A 21,283-nucleotide genomic window follows, 5' to 3' on the forward strand; every position below is an offset into this window, starting at 1 on the left:
TATTATGTGACATTCCTAACAAGAGTCAGAATGCATTATGTTTACAAAATCTGATTCTAGAGTGATTGAGCCTCCTCAATTTACATCTGTTTCATTTGCTTCCTTTTCACTATATACTACTGACCAAATAAAGGCAAAATACTACGGATGCTGGAATCTGAAACAAAGACAGAAACTGCTGAGAAACTCAGCAGACCTGACAGCATCTGTAGAGAAAGAATAGAGCCAATGTTTTGAGTCTGGCGAAGGGTGATCCAGACTCAAAATGTTGCCTCTATTCTCTCTCCACAGATGCTGTCAGACCTGGTGAGTTTCTCCAGCATTTTCTGTTTTTGCTACTAACCAAATAGTTAGTTTGGAAATTTATAATGTAGTACCCAGTCTATCTGCCTCTAGGTGTTCCCAGCAGAACAGCTTGCCACTTGTCGTATCTGCTTAGTCCTTCATAAACATATTAAACCCATATTCTCAGTCTTGGAGATTAATCCTGTTCAAGACATTAAGCTGCCATAACAGTCTTGATATCAGTCATATTGCAAAGCTCTCCAGCATTTCCATGTAGACATCTCAATAATTTCTGAGATCATTCTGGTATTGATGTTGTGAAGTGATCTTAATTTTAGTTTGCTGGATTTCAGTTATCTCCATTAGCAATTTAAATCCAAATTCACTGCCTGACAACCCACCTGTGAAACACTGCATGGAAAAGCTAAAGGAACATAGCATCCTGTTCTTCCCTTCGTTCCAATTTTGTAACTTGCTATATTTGCAAAAATGCAAATGTAATTAAAAACAGGCATTTGTTCTCTATTTGGGTTGCTTCTTACCAGTTTGTCTATCTAATTTAACCACCACCATGCTCAATTGGGCATCTTAATAGACACAAGATGCATCAAACATTATAACAGCTGTCCTCTTTTGAGGTCAGAATGTCTATGGAAACAAAACATGAAGTTTAAATATTCAGCAGGTCTAAAATGATTCACAACTAAAATCTTACCTCAACTGAAGCAATAATGTTAATTATCAACTCATCTTGCTGTTAGTCGTGTTTCTGTAGTTGTATTATCTGGAAATTATTCTGTAACAAACGGGTCAAACTAAATTTGAAGGTGCTTTAAAAAGAAACAGACTAGAAACCCAAAATATTCTTCAATATTAATGAGCTGGCAATTTACAGTATCTAATTTAAGGGAATCATTACAGCTTTGCAGGAGGTGTCCCAACGTGAACACCGGTTTAAGGTGGTGCATAGCTTTGTTTTTGGAAATAGTGTGAGGAGTCATGTGAAACCCCAGTGAGAATAACTAGGCCAATTGTCGTATGATAATTATTAAAAGACACGAACAAAACTACAGTTAAGTACATGAATCACTAAACACACAGTTTATGTAGAAATTGCCCCTTGTTCCAAAACATATCTGCGAGCACTGAACTCCCTAAGACTTCCCCCTTCCCAGACAACATCCAAATTAAACAAATCAAAGTCAAATCCAGCTTCTAGTTACCACACAATACAATGCTGAGGATCAAGTTTCGGAAACATATTTTCCTGGTCCAGCAAAGATATTTAAACTGCCTTCATAAAGGTTTCTGCACTGCCATTGTTTTGAAAGTTAGATGCTGGTGTAGCCTCCTGGCTGTGAGTTGTGGACTGGTCTCAGGCTGTTAGAAGTAAACTCTCCTCTTGACTGCTAGATGTAAACTGGCCTGCCTGCTTCTGAGGGTGCTGGCAATTATACCATTCTTCCTTTTTGATTCTTAATTCTGCATTTGGCTGTCTGCATCTCTCAAAATCCTGGACTCTTAAAAATTGAATACCTCCACTGATCGCTCAATCATCTAGGTAAGTTGTTTCCTACTAATAGGGCGATTTACAACTGGTTCTGTCTAAATGCCTGCCAGTCTTGTTCCTGGAAAAACTGATCTTTTGAATGCTGATTACTGCTATCGCTAGGCAGATTTCTCCCTGTTGCTAGGCAGGTTGCATCCCATCATAAAGGTTTGTAGCATGGAAACAGGCCCTTCGGCCCAACTTGTCCATGCTGCCTTTTTTAAAAAAAACCCTAAGCTAATCCCAATTGCCCGCATTTGGCCCATATCCCTCTGTACCCATGTAACTATCTAAATGCTTTTTAAAAGATAAAATTGTACCCGCCTCTACTACTACCTCTGGCAGCTTGTTCCAGACACTCACCACCCTCTGTGTGAAAAAATTGCCTCTCTGGACACTTTTGTATCTCTCCCCTCTCACCTTAAACCTATGCCCTCTAGTTTTAGACTCTCTCATTATTTGGCCCTCATTGTTTTATAGACCTCTATAAGGTCACCCCTCAACCTCCTACGCTCCAGAGAAAAAAGTCGCAGTCTATTCAGCCTCTCCTTATAACTCAATCCATCAAGTCCCGGTAGCACCCTAGTAAATCTTTTCTGCACTCTTTCTAGTTTAATAATATCCTTTCTAAAATAGGGTGACCAGAATTGCACACACTATTCCAAGTGTGGCCTTACCAATGTCTTGTAAAACTTCAACAAGACGTCCCAACTCCTGTATTCAATGTTCTGACCGAAGAAACCAAGCATGCCGAATGCCGCCTTCACCACTCTGTCCACCTGTGACTCCACTTTCAAGGAGCTATGAACATGTACCCCTAGATCTCTTTGTTCTGTAACTCTCCCCAACGCCCTACCATTAACTGAGTAAGTCCTGCCCTGGTTCAATCTACCAAAATGCATTACCTTGCATTTGTCTAAATTAAACTCCATCTGCCATTCGTCAGCCCACTGGCCCAATTGATCAAGATCCCGTTGCAATTGGAGATAACTTTCTTCACTGTCCACTATGCCACCAATCTTGGTGACATCTGCAAACTTACTAACCATGCCCCTCTATATTCTCATCCAAATCATTAATATAAATGACAAATAACAGTGGGCCCAGCACTGATCCCTGAGGCACACTGCTGGTCACAGGCCTCCAGTTTGAAAAACAACTCTCTACAACCACCCTCTGGCTTCTGTCAAGAAGCCAATTTTGTATCCATTTAGATACCTCTCCCTGGATCCCGTGAGATTTAACTTTATGCAACAACCTACCGTGCGGTACCTTGTCAAAGGCCTTGCTAAAGTCCATGTAGACAACATCAACTGCACTGCCCTCATCTACCTTCTTGGTTACCCCTTCAAAAAACAATTAAATTTGTGAGACATGATTTTCCACTCACAAAGCCATGCTGACTGTCCCTAATCAGTCCTTTATCTCTAAATGCCTGTGGATCCTGTCTCTCAGAATACCTTCCAACAATTTACCCACCACAGATGTGAGGTTCACTGGCCTGTAGTTCCCAGGCTTTTCCCTGCAGCCCTTTTTAAACAAAGGCACAACATTTGCCACTCCCCTATCTTCAGGTACCTCACCCGTGACTATCGATGATTCAAATATCTTGGCTAGGGGACCCGCAATTTCCTCCCTAGCCTCCCACAATGTCTTGGGATATACTTCGTCAGGTCCCGGGGATTTATCATGCCCTGTTAAATTATTGTTACTAGACAAATCCATGACTTGAGTGACCCAGATGCCATTCTGGAAATGGATGCAGTGAGGTCCCTAAAAAATGATGGCTGTAACCTGATTAGATTTAATGTAAATAATGTCACAGGTTTGTACTCAGATATACTACTTAAAAGGGCCAACTTCTACTGCGTTCATAATTAAGATAAGGAATGTAAACTTTTAGGAATGGGTTTGATAACTGGTTGAAAGAAAGACGAATAAAAAATTATGGGAATAAGGCAGGCATGTGCAATCAGGGTTACTACTTCTGTGAAGGATAAATGGTAACACTGGCTAATTGAGTTTAATTACCTATTCCCATATTTCAATTTCTGTTTACTTTTATTATGGAAATGCTGCCCGAGTACTGTGAAACCTATTATCTTTTTTTTGAGCAAACTTGCATGCTGATCTCTAATACTTTGCAAGAGTTATTGAGCCGATCAAACTCAATCGCTCATGTCCCAGTTTTGACAATCTGAATTTTGAATGTGACGAATGTTTCTTCCTCTACTGCACTGCTTGGACACACTTGCTGCTCTGCTACTTTGGTAAATACCTGTTTTTGGCCAATACATTTGGAGTGGCTTGTTTAACTGACTTTAAAATTATGTTGATGCTTCTAACTATGCTTGATTACTAACAGTGGTCAGTTAATAAGCATGCGTGGTGGATCAGAATTACCTCTTGTATCTTTTAAACATCCTTTGCCTTTTAAAGGCTTGGATTAATGCATCATTTGTTTTTGCAGTTACTGTCATCAGTTTGGTATCTTGCTCAAGTGCTTATTTATGTCAGCTTGGTCTAGGAATGTAAGGTCATTTGGCAGCAGTGCAAGTAACTCTGATCCTTGCTTCACCTGATGTTTTCATGTACACTTTTAAGAGAATTGCTGCATAATAATCGGTGCAAAAACCCTGATTAATTTTCACTTAGCTTAAGATGATGAGGTGAAACGTGGGGTTCCTACTACCATCCAACTACTGTTCCATTCTATATTGCTCAGTAATGTGTAATGCAATGCATCAAGCCAGTAAAGAGCTTTAAAAATGACTGCTTGAGTTGAGTGGCGTACTAAAGTATTATTTTATCCATTGGGCAATACAAGTCTTTTGATGTAAACAGTTATGGTTGGGATAAATGTGCTTGGGAACATTTTTTACTGTATATTAGGACATAACCATATAAATTTAAAAATAGTGAATGTTAGTTACTGTGTAAAAGTTTTACTTATTTGTTTAGGTGCTTGCTTCAGACTGAAATATCCTGAACTGGCTTTGGCAGTTGAAAGTTGTTTGAAAGGACTGCTGCTTTCATTTTGCTGCGATAATTACAGAGATGAGCAGGTGCTGCAGACTTTGATGTTTCGACATTTCAGTTCAGGAAGACGACCACAAATTAATGTGTGTGAGTTTTCAAATCAAATGTACAATGTAAAAGACAGGTATGTTTTCAAGATTCTCAAATGTTTAATCTTTCATTAAGACATTTTTACACAAAAAACCTGTACATAAAAGCATTGTATTTAATTTATATTGTTTACCCAATGTTAAGTTCTCTGTCTAAAATATGTGCATGTCTACTTTCGTCAGTAAAAGTAGATATTTTTAAAGCCACATTGCCTCATTGCTTTACTGTATTGTACAATAGCTGTGGCTAGTCCCATTTGAGTCTTTGGTATAAATTTCAGAGAAAAGAATTATGCTGCAGCATTCACTCTTCAATGTGCTACATGTCTGTCTATTAAACTGTTGCCCACACAGTTAAGCCTATAGAAAAAGGATTTGTGTGCAGATGCCCGTGTTAGTGATAATGCAATCGGGTGATTTTGTACATGATTGTGGCAAAGTTCATAACATTGTCAAAATATTGTCGAAAAAAGCAAGACATGCTATCAAAGCTTTGAGTTTTACTTACAATTTGAACAACAGATGATGCTAACTGTTGCATGCTGTTACTATGCAATAGCAACATGAGTGATATTCTCCACTAACAGAATACTGCATCAAGCCAAAAATGATGTCTGCCTATCTCACACAGTGAAAGGGATATATGAATTTCAGTATCAGTGATAGCAGCAATATTGACCATACGTCCCAACAACTGGTGGATCATATCAACTCGCACTTCCCTTTAGCTGTCTGCAACAGGCAAAGTACTGACTGTACGCAACCACTCGGAATATAAGGGGCGATTCTCCCAAAAGAAACCAAGTGTCCAATGGGTGGGAAAATGGGAGATTTTCCTGCCAGCTTTTTGGGCATACTTAGTTGAATGACTACTCGCGAGGCCAGCATCAGCGTGCTGAGTGGGCCACTGCGCATGTGCTGATCTTTCAGTGGGGAGATCGGTGCATGCACACTGGGTCCACCATCACAGGTCTTCCGATTGCTTCCTAGGCCCTCCCTCCTGATCGCCTGCTTCCCATCCACGCCCCCCACCCCCAAAATCAGCAGCCTCCATGACTCTCCCCCATCCACATGCCCAGCCCTGATGGCTCATTCCCTCCCTCCCTCCCAACCCGATCGATCCCTAATGCAGACTGCGCAGCGGGTGCCCCCCTCCCCTGAGTAGGCCTCACCCCCCTTGGCACTGCATGGTGCCCAGTGGGCAGTGCCAGGCTGGCAGTACCAGCATTAGCGAGCCCAGCGGATACCGTCCCAGGCTGTGAATTTCAATATAGTAATCTGCCTCGTGCTGATTACTGGCACAAGGCTGATTATGACCATAAAAAACAGCCTGTGAGACTCTCTGGGCTGGAGCCCAGTTGCACGTCCGGCTACAGGACGCCCCCCGCCCCCCCCCCCCGGGCTAGCCCCGTTATCTCCCAGCCCGCTGCGCTACTCGAGCTCACGGTGCAGCTCACTTGGGCATGCTAGAAGCCACATGCATTCACAGACAGAGACCGCTCTGTCCCTTTCAGACGGAAGGAACAGGTCCACACATTTTCAATAGTTTGCGCCTTTTTCAATAGTTTGGGGAACAGTCACTCTCTGGTTCCTTCCCTAGGGAAATGCCTTAACCAGTCAGAGTTGACTTGCCTTTTTTGAATTTGAAGGAAGCTGGGTAGTTAACTTCCATGCTGCGTTCTCCATAGCAATGCCTCCACCAATCAAAGTCCACTCGCCAACCAATCAGCACCTTCTTCTTGTGTAATATAATTTGTCGCCTTGTTTACAGTTGGTAATTTCTTGTGAGCTGTCCTGATGAGTGCAAGACGAAAAGCTTTGATAACTTGTCTCTGTTTTCAGCAATACTCAAGTTCTGTATTATCAAATTGTCAAAATAAATGTAAATGTCTTGTTTTGATTCTTCATAAACTGCTTAATTGTATTGTCTTTAATAGAAAACAACATTTCACTGCTGTCATAATCTGTAAAATTTAATATTCTTCGCTCATTACACTCACTGTTTTCAAAGCTTAATGAGGGAGGCGGTACAAAAATAATTAAAAATGTATATTGTCTCTTTGAAGAGCTGTTCGTCATCCAGATTTCCCAACCGTTCTTGATGCCTTAGAAATAAGTAACCCAGTGGTGGCAAACTGTTTGATTGACATGAGAGGCATAGAAAGAATCCTGTTAATCAATGTAAGTCCTCCTTTTGCCATTTTCTTTTCATACAATTTTAGAAGTGGCTGTGGTGGTTTTAAAGTTGGAAAATGATTGAATTGACCTCCATAATGCAGCATACTGAACCAGAGCTATTTGTATTTTGTTAAGAAGCTTGTTTCATCAAATATGTAGTGCATTGCTTCCAACTATAATTCCAAAGGTGCAATTTGTGGTTAGAGTACTCCATTTGACCAGTTGTGTGCTTATTCAAAACTTTGGTTTGTTTGTCATGTTCATCTATAATCTAAGAATTCATTTGAAAATGTCACCTTTTCTTCAGTGATCTGCCAGATGAATTGTTTGAAGACTTACATATTGTGGTTGAGTCCTAACAATTTCAAATCCTTAATATTCAAATTACAGGAGCCTGCTTTGCTATCTACCTAATCTCTTCAATTACAATGAGAGAAATAACTTTGTCTGCCAAAACAAAATAAATGCATTTCCTTCAGCTTCAGTAAGAGTAGGGCATTGGTAACATGGAATCAATTTGTAAATGGGTTTAATTAGCATAATTGAAATGTCAGTCAATTAACATAGCCTAGCCTTTTGAGTATCTTAATAGAACAATTGCTTATTTAATTCAGGACAAATGCTCAAATTTAGAAGCTTATTTCACTTTTAGTTCTGTCATTTAATAATTGAATTTCTGCTTTCAGTATAGGTGCCACTTCAGTGATATCATTCTTTAGCATTTCTGATTACTTCCTCATTGTCCAAAGTAATTTGCGGAATGTCAAACTCAGAATTATCTGGATTTACTTCTTTACTAACAACTAACACATCCTCTTCTGTTTTTCTTCCCTATCAAAATAACGTTTTAGCATATTAACATGACACACTGAGTTTTCCTTCTATCTAACGTTCTTATCAAATAGTTTCCCTCACTCTTTCGATTTGATAAAGCCCACTAAACCTTGCTTTTAAAGGTTCACCTACCTCTGGTAATAATACTAATACTTTCTCCTCACTAACAAAACTATGATTTTTTTTGATATCTGCTTCTTTTGTCATCACATGCTGTGTCACCTTTAAATGTGTCTAGCCAATTTATCAGCCTTAGTTAATCTCTCCCTAAAGTTTGACACATATTCCAACGATGTAGAATCAGAATACTGACTCACTATTTCCCCTTGATCAATTTAAGTCCTCTTACTTCATGTCCAAAAATCAATTTGAATGGACTGAATTTAGTTGATTCATTAGGTGCATCCCTAATTGCAAAGAGTGCAAATGGAATTCCTTTATCCCAATCCTCTGGATAACTTTGTGTGTCCAACTTTATTATAATGAAAACATTTAAGGTTTCTGATCTCTCTTCCACCCTCAAGTTTCCTTTTTAACCTAACGCAAACTGTGCGTACTATCTACAACGTGACCTCCTTTGTCTTGACCACCTGTAGATTTCTCTTTTTTCCAGTTTCTATCCCTCACAGATTGAAATTGAGGTCAAAAACCAAACCTTGATTTGTGAGCTAATTCAAAATCATCTGCCATTTCGGCTGCTAATCTCACAGTTTTAACTGTTCTTTCATGTGAGTTCTCACTATGGCAGGAAGTGAATTTTTAAATTCCTCCAAAATAACCATTTCCATTAGATCATCATATGTTTGGTCTATTTTTAAGACTCTTATCCACCTATCAAAGTTACTTGGTTTGATTCTTTCAAATTCTATACATGTCTGACCACCTTCTTTCCTAGGTTTCTAAACTTCTGACTGTAGGCTTCTGGTACTAGTTCCTATGCACTTAAGATGGCTTTTCTCAGCTCCTCAGAATCCTTGTTGCAACTGTTTATAATTGAAATCTAGTCAATTCCAATGATTCGAACTGTGTCTGGCAAATTTAAACGCTGCGCTATCACTGAAATTATCTCCGCCTTCCTTGTCTTTTCAGGTAAAGTCAACTATAGTTTGTTCGCCAACTCCAAAAGCTTTGCTTTAACCACCTTGAGTAGCCTTTTCCATACCCAGGAAATCATTAGCCACTGAAAGAGCCATTTTTTCACAAGGTACTCCCTATTTAAACTAACCGAATGCAACATCTGAAAGAAAGCACCATTTCTCTACACTCGCTGTCTTTAAATTCAATAATCCCAAACCAAACAAGGAATTATACTTTTTCATCCTGGCAAGAGGCCCCAATTTTTGTTAGGGTCCCGGACCAGAACTCCAAGGTATATTATGAAGCCAGACTGGACCATAACAATTTTTCTATTTTGGCATAAATGAGGAAAGGATACTTCCTTTCAGGAATGATTCCATTGAGAAAGTAGAGATTTTTATAGTGAAGCTAACTTTTAATAACACGTTTTAAATATAATTCCAACAAATGAAGCAGCTTAACCTCAACAATTGAACAATATTTAGAAATGAAAAGGACAACTTTAATTTCTAACATCACTTTTTCAGTTCCAAATAAGCAACATTCCTCTTACAGACTTAAATGCCACTTTAAATACAGCTAGCGATCTTAAATATACTTGCTATAATGAGTGTAGACAGACTTAAAGCTTTCAGAGAGAGATGGAGTTCCAGAAACCTGTAAAATCCTCCTAGCTTCAGCTGCAAACAAATTGCTTTCTGCAAAAGCCTATTCCTCTGCTACAGACCCAGGACATAAACCACATCATCACGTAACCCTGTCAATCACTGTAATCAGAAATCCCTAGATCTAACAACCTTCAGCCACTTCATCAATGATCTTTCATCCATCATAACATCAGAAGTTGGCTTGTTTGCTTATGATTGGAAAGTGTTCAGTATTATTTGAAACATTTGCATACTGAAATGTTCAGTGCCTGCATGCAGCAAGATGTGCACAACATTTGGATTCGTGCTAATAAGTGCCGAGTAATTTTTGCCAGGCAATGATCATCCCCAACAAAGAATTTAACCATCTCCCCTTGACATTCAACAGCATTGCCATCAATGAATCTCCACCATCAACGTCTTGAGGGTTACCATTGACCAGAGACTTAACTGAACCAATTAAAAAGAATACTGTGGCTATATGATTAGGTCAGACGCTAGCAATTTTGTGGCAGGTAACACATGTTTTAACTCCCCAAGCATGTTACCATCTACAGGGCACAAGTCAAGAACGTGATGAAATTCTTCACTTGCTTGGATGAGTACAGCTCCAACAAAACCCGAGCTTGACACCATCCCAAACAAAGCAATCCTCTTGATTGACACTTCACCCATCACTTTCAACATTCACTTCCTCCACCGATGCACTGTAGCACCACTGTATGCCACCTACAAGATGCACTGCAGCAACTCGCCAAGCCTTCTGACAGCACCCTCCAAATCTGCAACCTCTACCATCTAGATGGATAAGGGCAGTTAGTGCATGGAGACGTGACCACTTGCAAATTTACCTCCAAGCCACACACCATCTTGACTTGGAAGTAAGTGCTGTTCCTTCACTGCAGCGTAGTGAAAATCCTGGAACTTTCTCCCACTAGCACGGTGGGTATATCTTTACCACATGGACTCCAGTGGTTCAGGAAGGCAAACTGCCATCATTTTCTCAAGGACAATTGGGGTTGGGCAACAAGTGCTGACCTTGCCAATAGCATTCATGCCCTGTCGAATTATGAAAAAGTTACAGCACAGAAAGAGGCAATTAAGCCCATCACATCCATGCCAGCTCTATTTAAGAATTACTCAACTATTCCCCTGCCTTTTTCCATATTTCTGTAATTTTTTCCTTTCACGTGTTTATGCAGCTCTCCTTTGAAAGCTATAATTGAATCTGTTTCCACCACACTTTCAGGCAGCGTATTCCAGATGCTAGACACTGTGATAAAAATGTTTTCCTCATGTTGTTATTGCTTCTTTTGACAATCATCTTAAATTGGTGTCCTCTGTTTCCGATCCTTCCTACAAAGGGAATGCTTTCTCCTCATCGCGCTCTCCAAGCTCCTTATGATTTTGAACATCTTTATTCAATCTCAGTCAATCTCCTCTTTAAGAAAACAGGCGCAGCTTCCCCAATCTATCATAACTGAAGCCTTTCACCCCAGAATCATTCTCTAAAGATGGCACGGAAAATACTTAAAAGCCTCCACATCCTAAAATGTGGTGCTTGGAATTGGGCACAGTTGCCCAGTTGAGGCTGATAGACTGTGAATTTTTATAAAACTATGTCCTCTTCCCCCCCCCCCCCCCCCCCACCCACCCACCCACCCACCCACCCACACAGTACTTCCATGTCTTTATGTCTTACACAATTAACTGGTGTCTTGACTAGTGTTCCTTCTTCAAGTACTACAAACAAAAAAGTGAATTGCCTTTAAATTATCTCATTGTTTGAAAGAGCTACATGTGTAAGAAATCATCAGTGGGATTCATTTTGGTATTCAGTTAAACTGTGCAAAGAAAAGTTTGATACTTAAAGTATAACTTCTTTCTCCTGTTACTTTATTTTCTCTGTGCTTCATGTCATATAATTGATATGTGTGGAGTTGTTCTGGTAACAGCTTCTAGAACAAGTACCCAAGCTTTTTGGTTCAATGGAACACTTCAAATTTTTCAAAACTCGTACATATAAAGTAAGAGACAAACATAGTAAAGTGATAGAAGGGGTTATTAACAGCACTATCAAGCAACATTTCCTTAGCAATAACCTGATCGTGCTCAGTTTTGGTTCTGCCAAGGTCACTCAGCTCCTGACCTTAACAGCCTTGGTTGAAACATGGACAAAATAGCTGAATTCCAGAGGTTAAGTGAGATTGACAGCCCTTGCCATCAAGGTATCACTTGTGTATGACATCAAGGAGCCCTAGCAAGCCTGGAGTCAATGGGAATTGAGGGCAAACTCTCCTCTGCTTGGAGTGAGACCTGGCACAAAAGAAGAGGGTTGTAGTTGTTGGGTGTCAATCATCTCCGTTCCAAGGCATCTCTGCAGGAGTTGCTCAGGGTAGTGTCCTACGCCCAAACATCGTCAACTGCTTCATCAATCACCTTCCTTCCATCATAAGGTCAGAAGTGGGGGTGTTCATTGATGACTGCATGATGTTCACCACCATTCATAACTCCTCAGATACTGAAGCAGTCCATGTCCAATATCCAGGCTTGAGCTGACAAGTGGCAAGTAGTATTTGTGCAGTGCAAGAGGCAGGCAATGATCATCTCCAACAAGAGATAATCTAATCATCACCTTTGATTATCAGTGGCATTATCTTAGCTGAATCCCCCATTATTTATACAGGCAAGCTAAATAAACGGTCAGAGGCTAGGAATCCTGAAGTGAGTAACTCACATCCTGACTCGCCAAAGCTTGTTCACTATCTACAAAGCACAAGTCAGGAGTGTGAAAGAATACTCTCCACCTGCCTGGATGAATGCAGCTCCAATAACACTCAAGGAATTTGACATCATCCAGGACAACACGGCCACTTGATTAGTACCCCTTCCACAATATTTACTCTCTCCACCACTGACAAACAGCGACAGCAGTGTGTACCATATACAAGATGCATTGCAGGAACTCAACAAAGCTCTTTAGGCTGTACTTTCCAAACCCACAACCACCACTGTGCAGAAGGACAAGGGCAGCAGATGCTTGGGAGCACCACCACCTGGAGGTTCCCCTCCAAGTCACTTCTAACTTGGAAATGTATCACTGTTTTCCTTCACTATCGCTGGGTCAAAATCCTGGAACTCCCTCCAAACATCACTGTGAGTGTGCCTACACCTCAGGGACTGCAGCGGTTCAAGAAGGCAGCTCACCATCACCTTCTCAAGGGCAACTAGGGATGGGCAATAAATGCTGGCCAGCCAGCGACGCCCATATCCCTAAATCAATAAAAACAAGAATGAAGTGGGTGAGCCACATTCCTAAAGATGGCCCCTGTGTTTCAATGAGACAATTCACTGTAGGAGGTGTAAGGTTTTCATGAGTTGGACATAATGCAAGAACCTAATAAATAGGAATAGTGGAATATAAATGGTGGACAATACAGCCCCTACAACTTGTTCTATCATTCACTACAATCATGGCTGATCCTCAGTCTCAACTTCACATACCCACCCCCTTCTCTTATCTGTTGATTCATAGAGAGACCAAATAACTTTCTATCTCAGCCTTAAATCTATCCACAATGGAGCATCCACAGCTGTCTGGGGAGAGAATTTCAAAAATACTCTACCCTCAAGAAATATTTCACCTCAATCTTAAATATGCAGCCACTTATTTGGAGATTGTGTGTTCTTGTTTCTCCCGATGGGAATACACCTCTCGGTGCTTATTCTTTGAATCCTTCAGAATATTTTGTGCTTCAATAAGACCACCTCTAAATCCCTGAGAGTATAGATCCAATTTACTCTGTCTCTCTTCCCAGGAACCAGAATTAACTTTTGCTGTACCACCTCCAAAGTAAGCAAGCATGTCCATCCTTAAATATGGAAACCAAAATTGCGTACAATACTCCAGATGTGGTCTCACCAAAGCCCTATACAATTCTAGCAAGGCTTCCAACTCTCCCTACTCAGATTCCAGCATCCACAGTAATTTGCTTTTATTTTTTTCCTGCTCTCGTATTCCAATCTCCTTCCGATGAAGGACAACATATCACTCGCCTTCCTAATTGCTTGCTGTACCTGCATGCTAATTTTCTGTGTTCCTTGCATGAGTGGACCAAGTCCCTCTGAATATCAACATTTCCAAGTTTCACGCCTGTTTAAAAAATATCATGCTTTTCTATTACTACCCAATTGAATGATCTCACTTCCACAAATTATACTCTATCTGTCACTGCTTTGTCCATTCACTTAACCTGTCTATATCTCTGTGCAGCCTCTTTGTGTCCTCATCTCAGCTTACATCTCCACCAAGCTTTGTTATCGGCAATCCAAGACATAGTACTCTCTGTCCCTTTGTTGAGCCGGTGGTTTGTGGTGTCGATGGTAGCCATGAGGATCTCCACCTCTGTCTCTTTGTATAATCAGTAAGAAGTTTAACAACACCAGGTTAAAGTCCAACAGGTTTATTTGGTAGCAAAAGCCACACAAGCTTTCGAGGCTCTGAGCCCCTTCTTCAGGTGAGTGGGAATTCTGTTCACAAACAGAACTTATAAGACACAGACTCAATTTACATGAATAATGGTTGGAATGCGAATACTTACAACTAATCCAGTCTTTAAGAAACAAAACAATGGGAGTGGAGAGAGCATCAAGACAGGCTAAAAAGATGTGTATTGTCTCCAGACAAGGCAGCCAGTGAAACTCTGCAGGTCCACGCAACTGTGGGAGTTACAAATAGTGTGACATAAATTCTGATTCTAGGATCGCATGATAAAGACTCAGGAGGAAAAAAGCAGAAATATTTATGTGAAATAGTGTGACATAAACCCAATATCCCGGTTGAGGCCGTCCTTGTGTGTGCGGAACCTGGCTATCAGTTTCTGCTCCGCGACTCTGCGCTGTCGTGTGTCGCGAAGGCCGCCTTGGAGAACGCTTACCCGAATATCAGAGGCCGAATGCCCGTGACCGCTGAAGTGCTCCCCAACAGGAAGAGAACAGTCTTGCCTGGTGATTGTCGAGCGGTGTTCATTCATCCGTTGTCGCAGCGTCTGCATAGTTTCCCCAATGTACCATGCCTCGGGACATCCTTTCTTGCAGCGTATCAGGTAGACAACGTTGGCCGAGTTGCAAGAGTATGTACCGTGTACCTGGTGGATGGTGTTCTCACGTGAGATGATGGCATCTGTGTCGATGATCCGGCACGTCTTGCAGAGGTTGCTGTGGCAGGGTTGTGTGGTGTCTTGGTCACTGTTCTCCTGAAGGCTGGGTAGTTTGCTGCGGACAATGGTCTGTTTGAGGTTGTGCGGTTGTTTGAAGGCAAGAAGTGGGGGTGTGGGGATGGCCTTGGCGAGATGTTCGTCTTCATCAATGACATGTTGAAGGCTCCGGAGGAGATGCCGTAGCTTTGTATAATAACAATTATAAATAGCTGAAGCCCCAGCATTGATGTTTATGGTACTCCATACATCACAGCTTGCCAACTTGAAGACAACATGTTTATCGATACTCTTTGCTTCTTGTTTGTTAACCAACCCTTTATCCATGTTATTGCCCCCAATTCGAACAGCCCTTATCTCATGCCACAACAGAAAGACCAATGCACCTTATCAAATACCTTTTGCAAATCTAAATATATTGCACCTACTGGTTGCCCTGTATCTGTCCTAATAGTTACATCCTCAAAAATATTTAGTAAACTTGTCTAGTATGATGTCCCTTTTGTAAAAACCATGTTGACTTTGTTTGATCACACTATAATTTTCAAAGTGCATTGCTCAGGTTCTGCAATGATAGATTCCAAAATTTACCCAGCAACTAATGTCAGGCTGACTGACCTGGAGTTCCCTGGTTTTTCTCATCCTCCCTTTTGAATAACCATGTTACATGTACTAACTTGCAATCTGTTGAACCATTCTAGAATCGGGAGTTTTGGAAAATCTTAAGCAGCTTCTGTTTCTTGGTCTGGGGAGTTTACCACCGACCAGGACCAGATTATTTTTATTCTAAATTTTATCCATTCGCTTATTCAAAGTAGAAATATACCAGAAAATAAATTAAAATTATATTTCAAAATTTGAGGCAAATAAATTTCTCTTTCTATATTCTAGCTTCAACGTGCTTTGATTTCATTGCCTACTAAGAGTTAGGTTCCACTGCAGCCAGAGGTCTGGTCCAATGCTATTTTGTCTCTAAAATTGCATTTTCGTGTGCACAGTACTAACTCGCTGGTCAAACATTATATGATTTTTATGGCAGTATAATATAGCCAACAGGTTATTTAATTGCCCTTCATAGAACAATGGGTAACATATTGAGGATTGTACTGGATTTTTTTCTCAAACAAGCACTTTCATAGTAAAGAAATTCTAACAAGAAACTAAATATTATTTCATTTCTAGAGCAACAGCAGAGCTCGTGAAATTATGCAACAGCAAAAACCACCCATGAACTGTAGAGAAGCTTTTACTGCAGCAGGTGACCAGGTCTTTAGCAACCGCTATTACTCCTCAGAAACGGACAGGGCAAGATACTTGGGTAGCGATGTGGAATCCGAAATCAGGTTGGTAAATGTATCTATCAGCTATCTTAATATTGCAATTTCTCCAAAAATATGTGGGTTGGAGCCATAAATCTTTAAAGACACTCTGGGAGCCCAGTCCTGTACATCATCCTTTTCCTTCTCCCTCTACAGTCTTGCTTCCCTTCCCCCTTCTTGTCAGTCTTCCCTTCTGGCTTGCTACATGTTGAGGTATGATTCTGAAATCTTGGGTGATAATTGTGCTCATGGTTGAGAGAGGTTGGCAAAACAAATGAAGAAACTAAAATGAATAAAATTTATTTATTAGTCACAAATAAGGCTTACATTAACACTGCAATGAAGTTAGTGAGAAATTCCCCTAGTCGCCACAGTCCGGCGCCTATTCGGGTCAATGCGCCTAACCAGCACATCTTTCAGAATGTGGGAGGAAACCGCAGCACCCGGAGGAAAGCCACGCAGACACGGGGAGAACGTGCAAACTCCACACAGTGATCGAACTCGGGTCCCTGGCGCTATGAAGCAGCAGTGCTACCGTGCCGCTCATGGCTGGCTCTATAACCTGGGCGGCACGGTAGCACAGTGGTTAGCACTGCTGCTTCACAGCTCCAGGGTCCCGGGTTCGATTCCCGGCTCGGGTCACTGTCTGTGTGGAGTTTGCACATTCTCCTCGTGTCTGCGTGGGTTTCCTCCGGGTGCTCCAGTTTCCTCCCACAGTCCAAAGATGTGCGGGTTAGGTTGATTGGCCAGGTTAAAAATTGCCCCTTAGAGTCCTGGGATGTGTAGGTTAGAGGGATTAGCGGGTAAATATGTGGGGGTAGGGCCTGGGTGGGATTGTGGTCAGTGCAGACTCGATGGGCCGAATGGCCTCCTTCTGCACTGTAGGGTTTCTATGATTTCTATGATACTGGTGGAAAGTTTGTACCGCCAGTTTTTCTAAAACCTTAAGAGAATAAAGAATTCCGCAGTGCTGTTGTATAGCATATTAGCATTATAATTTATAAACTGCAGAGAGGTAAAATGTCAGCCTATCACCTCACTGAAATTTAATCTTGTGTTTGTCTATTGAACTAAATTATGCTCTTTGTATGATAAGCTGATCATGAGAATCACCAATGTTTAAATTATAACATCCTCAAGTGCTGTTTTAGTGACAAATAATAACCTTTGCATGTTTCCTGACTGTTAATGCCAATCCATTTATAATACCATCCTTTAAGAATATAGTATTGCTAAGTTGTTATAATTGTTGTTTATGAAATATGGACATTGTCTGATAGTTACTAATGTGAGGAGTTGGTGTAATTGAACATGCGATTCTAGTCTGCGGATTCACCATTAGGAACCAGCTTGCACCCTGGTCTACTATTAATATGAGTCTGCCCATGAGTTGCGTGAGTTCAAAAAAATGTTATTACTGAACATATATTAATTATCTTTTGTTTTCCAGGGGCATAAGTGCTTTGGTCAATATGTTTTTTTTTGTTTTGCAGTCAGCTGGAGATGGAAGTAAGCAATAAAATGGCCAAATTGTCACATTTTCAACAACGATTGCAGTCAATAATAGAAGAAATACGGACAAATGAGTCTCAAATGAAAATGAAACAAATGCAGAAGAGGAAAATCCAGGTCCGTAATTACAAATTTGGGGGAAAACATGCTTTCCTTTTTTTTACATAAAAAGAAAAATAACCTTTCTATCTATTTTTCTTTTTTTATGGTTCAGGAAAATATGACAAAGGTAAAAGTAGAAATTACGGATTTAGAGAATGTGGACGAGCCCCAGTCTGTGGATATTTCCACACTGGTGAGTGTCTTAACTTTTTTTGAATTGGTGCAAATCTCCTACTTCAAATAGACTTCTGAATTTTATTTTCATGTTATTTTTGATACTTGAGATTGCATGAAGATAAGTCATTCGTATCAATTTGGATGATAACTGGTTCCTTTCTAGTTGACTCTTAACTTTTTTAATGAAAACTAGGAAGAAGAAGTGCAAGATATCTGGCACAGAATTGAGTCTGGCAAGGATAAGTTGGAGCATTCAAGGAAGGATATGGATGAGCACCGAAAGATAGTGAGTGAGGCTGAACAAAAGTACAAAGAGATCAAGGAGAAGATCAATTTAATAGCTGAAGGAGCTGATCCAATCAAGGTGCAGATTGATTGTGTAAAGTTTATGAACTTATTTGTTTCAGAATTGCGTTATCCGTTTAAAAATGGCCTGCATTATTTCTTAATAGGATGACCTAAGTAAAATTGATACAGAAGTTGGAAAGTGTAAACATCATAAAAGACATTATGAAGAGAAAAGAAAAGAGCACTTGGATGGGATAGATAAACTGAGAGAGCGTCTGGAAAATAAAGAAAAAAGTTTGGAGGTACACAATTTTTTTCTTTCTGTCAATGATCATCTGTTAAAGCATCATTATAACTTCATAGTGCAGCAGAAATACTAATGTGGAAGATTCTAACTTGTATCTTATATCAGTATCCTTAATCATTTCAACAACAGTGATTATTGTTAGACAAATTATTTTACTGTTTTATTTATTGTTTGACTATCGGGGCCCTATTTTACCATTTTCATTCTAAGTGCTGGGGCAGACTTGAAACTGGGAGTGTTTCAGATCCGACTTTTAGATCCGTTCTCAGGCGCCCCCATACACACTCTGCCTGAAAAAATAGCAGCGATTCTGAATCGCGCTGCAGAAGCCTGTGGGCGGGGCTAAACGCACCCGAAACGCTGCAGAATAATTTGTCTGTCTAACAATAATCACTGTGCTTGAATGGCAGCGGGGGCCCCCCACACCGAGCGCACGCAGAGTGGCAACAGACTCTCCCTCCCTCCCCTACTGATCACACGTAGAGTGGTAGTGGACCCCCCTTCCCCCTCCCCGCCGATCTGAGTAGAGCCATCTGACCCACCTCCCTCTCCCCCCACCAATCTGAGTCAGAGAGTCATCTGACAACCCCCCCCCCCCACACACACACACACACCGATCTGAGTCAGAGAACTGCCGGGAGCTCGGAACTTACCTCCTCAGAAGTTGGAGCCCCCGCATCGGACCTTTGCGAACCATGTCTGTTTTGCACTGAATCTGGACGGGCGAACACGGTGGTAAAAGGGGAAGTGCCGGTAAGTTTGGGTGTGCAGCCCATAAAGTCAATTTAAATTAATGTCGCGCCCGCTTCACGCATGGTCCTGATCGTGGCTGTTTTCAGGCCTTGGTAAAAGGGGAACCGGTGCGAAGGAGGACGCGGATCTCGCTACTGCTTCACGCCCGACTTTACCAAGATTTTGCGCCCGAAAACGGGAGCAACTTGATGGTAAAATCGGGCCCTAGATGAATAGTTTTAATTATTTTCCTCTGAACAAAATTTCTAGATAATTTTCAGTGAAATTTTTAAGTTGTATAATTTTGGCAATTCAGTTTTCAAAAGAGTACTTGGAGATTTGATAGGAATAAAGTAATTATCATTAGCCAGTCAAGTGTTTCCCTTAGCCCACCAATCTTTCCTTGCTCTTCTCCCTCCTCCTGTGAAGATTCCCATTCCATGCTAGGGATTAGATGTGTCATGCTTTGGTTGTTGGAAATTGGGTCAGACGATGTTATAATTCACGTGTAATATTTGTCTGAGTGTTATGGTTATTTACCACAAAGCACACTGCAGCTGAATCTGACTCTGTTTTTATCAGATATTTAGATATTCAGGGTTTATTTATTTATCGTCCATCCATAATCCAAAGACTCTGGGGCACATTGTAATATATTTTCTGATGAGCTGGTGGAGATTAAAAGCTCAGACCAGGGTTTGAAACTCTCACCTTCCTGGTGTGTGTGGCTTATCTACTCATGCAAACTTGTTGTGCTTTTGGAGAAACTAATAAAATAATTTTGCAAAATATGTCATTTGAATTGAAACAATATTTTGAGACATTTGAGAAATAAAGATGCTGCCACAAACCATTCAATTTCAACAGAAGGCCTTCTTACTGCACCAAATTTATATCCTTTCAGAATACTGGCCTCCAGCTGATTGCTTGTGGCTTCTGAACCACCACGAAACAACTTAAAACATTACAACTAGCTTGAAAATGTAATTCAAATATCCTTGATTTTAATGAGCATTAATAGCTTTGTCATGCAATCGGTTTAGAATATGAGCATTTTGTATTCCCTCATGAGGTACTCAGCCAAAAAAGCAGATAAAGCTACAGCTATTAGTGCTGCATTCTGCTGTTTCAACTGTTTTGTTTAACTGTTGATATGAGCATGGGCCTTAGGGGATGATTAAAGAGATGATCTGCTAATGCAGTACCACAGCAGTCATTCCCTTACTTTAAAGTATGTTGAAATCCAGTATCCCATAAAATACATTTCTTAGTATTCTGCTTTTTCTTTTGTTTAAGCTCTTGCGTCACCTTTGCTTGGCTTCTTTGAGACTGCACTGTTTCAACAGCACTCTCTGTCCTGATTTAGTCCCAGCTCTTTCTGTTAATATTTAAAACTCATCTTCCTTATTGCAGAATTGTTATGGCGTGGATCTATCCTTTGTGCTGTTTCTGACTTTGACTCAGTAAGAGGAAAGTGGGCTAAAACCAAGAGTGAGAGCTGTCACAGGACAGACAAAACAGCCCTAGGTCAAAATGTGCTACTTCCTTAACACTGAAGCATTTAAATGGTGCTGTCCAGACTCTGCTGTTGAATGAGCAACAGCCCAGCATGGGAGGCATGGAGATGTGATTTGCAATCAATAGCCTGAGCCAGTAGTCTGGAGGGCAAGTTGCCATAGATGTTTAAAACACAGAAGGAGACCTTTCAGCTCAGCGCGTCTCTGCCAGTTCTTTGTTGCAGCAACTAATTTTGCTTTGTTTTATCTCAAAAGTCTTGAATTATTCACTGCTCCATTTATCCAGTTTTTATTTAAAAGAAGCAGTGCTTTGCCTCAGTTTATGGCAAATGATTTCATGCAACTCTGTTTCAAAAAAGAAGTTTCTCCAAAACTATTGGGCCCCCAGTCACAGACTCCCTAACCAGAGGAAATA

General features: G+C 40.7%; 1 protein-coding gene across 5 annotated transcripts in view; it reads left to right on the plus strand.

Moving 5' to 3' along the window:
* LOC144493715 (structural maintenance of chromosomes protein 6-like) overlaps window positions 1–21,283 on the plus strand; it is a 90,881-nt gene that overhangs the window by 46,442 nt on the left and 23,156 nt on the right. For all 5 annotated transcript variants that reach the window (XR_013497782.1, XM_078213089.1, XM_078213090.1 and 2 more), the window contains 7 exons: window positions 4,796–4,997; window positions 7,029–7,143; window positions 16,097–16,257; window positions 17,727–17,862; window positions 17,960–18,040; window positions 18,218–18,388; window positions 18,477–18,614. Coding sequence is in view for 4 of the 5 variants with exons in the window: in XM_078213089.1 (XP_078069215.1) it covers window positions 4,796–4,997; window positions 7,029–7,143; window positions 16,097–16,257; window positions 17,727–17,862; window positions 17,960–18,040; window positions 18,218–18,388; window positions 18,477–18,614 (1,004 nt within the window). In the remaining variant the exon portion in view is untranslated. The remainder of the gene's footprint in view (window positions 1–4,795; window positions 4,998–7,028; window positions 7,144–16,096; window positions 16,258–17,726; window positions 17,863–17,959; window positions 18,041–18,217; window positions 18,389–18,476; window positions 18,615–21,283) is intronic.

Source organism: Mustelus asterias, chromosome 5, assembly GCF_964213995.1.
Source record: "Mustelus asterias chromosome 5, sMusAst1.hap1.1, whole genome shotgun sequence".
NCBI classification, from domain to species: domain Eukaryota; kingdom Metazoa; phylum Chordata; class Chondrichthyes; order Carcharhiniformes; family Triakidae; genus Mustelus; species Mustelus asterias.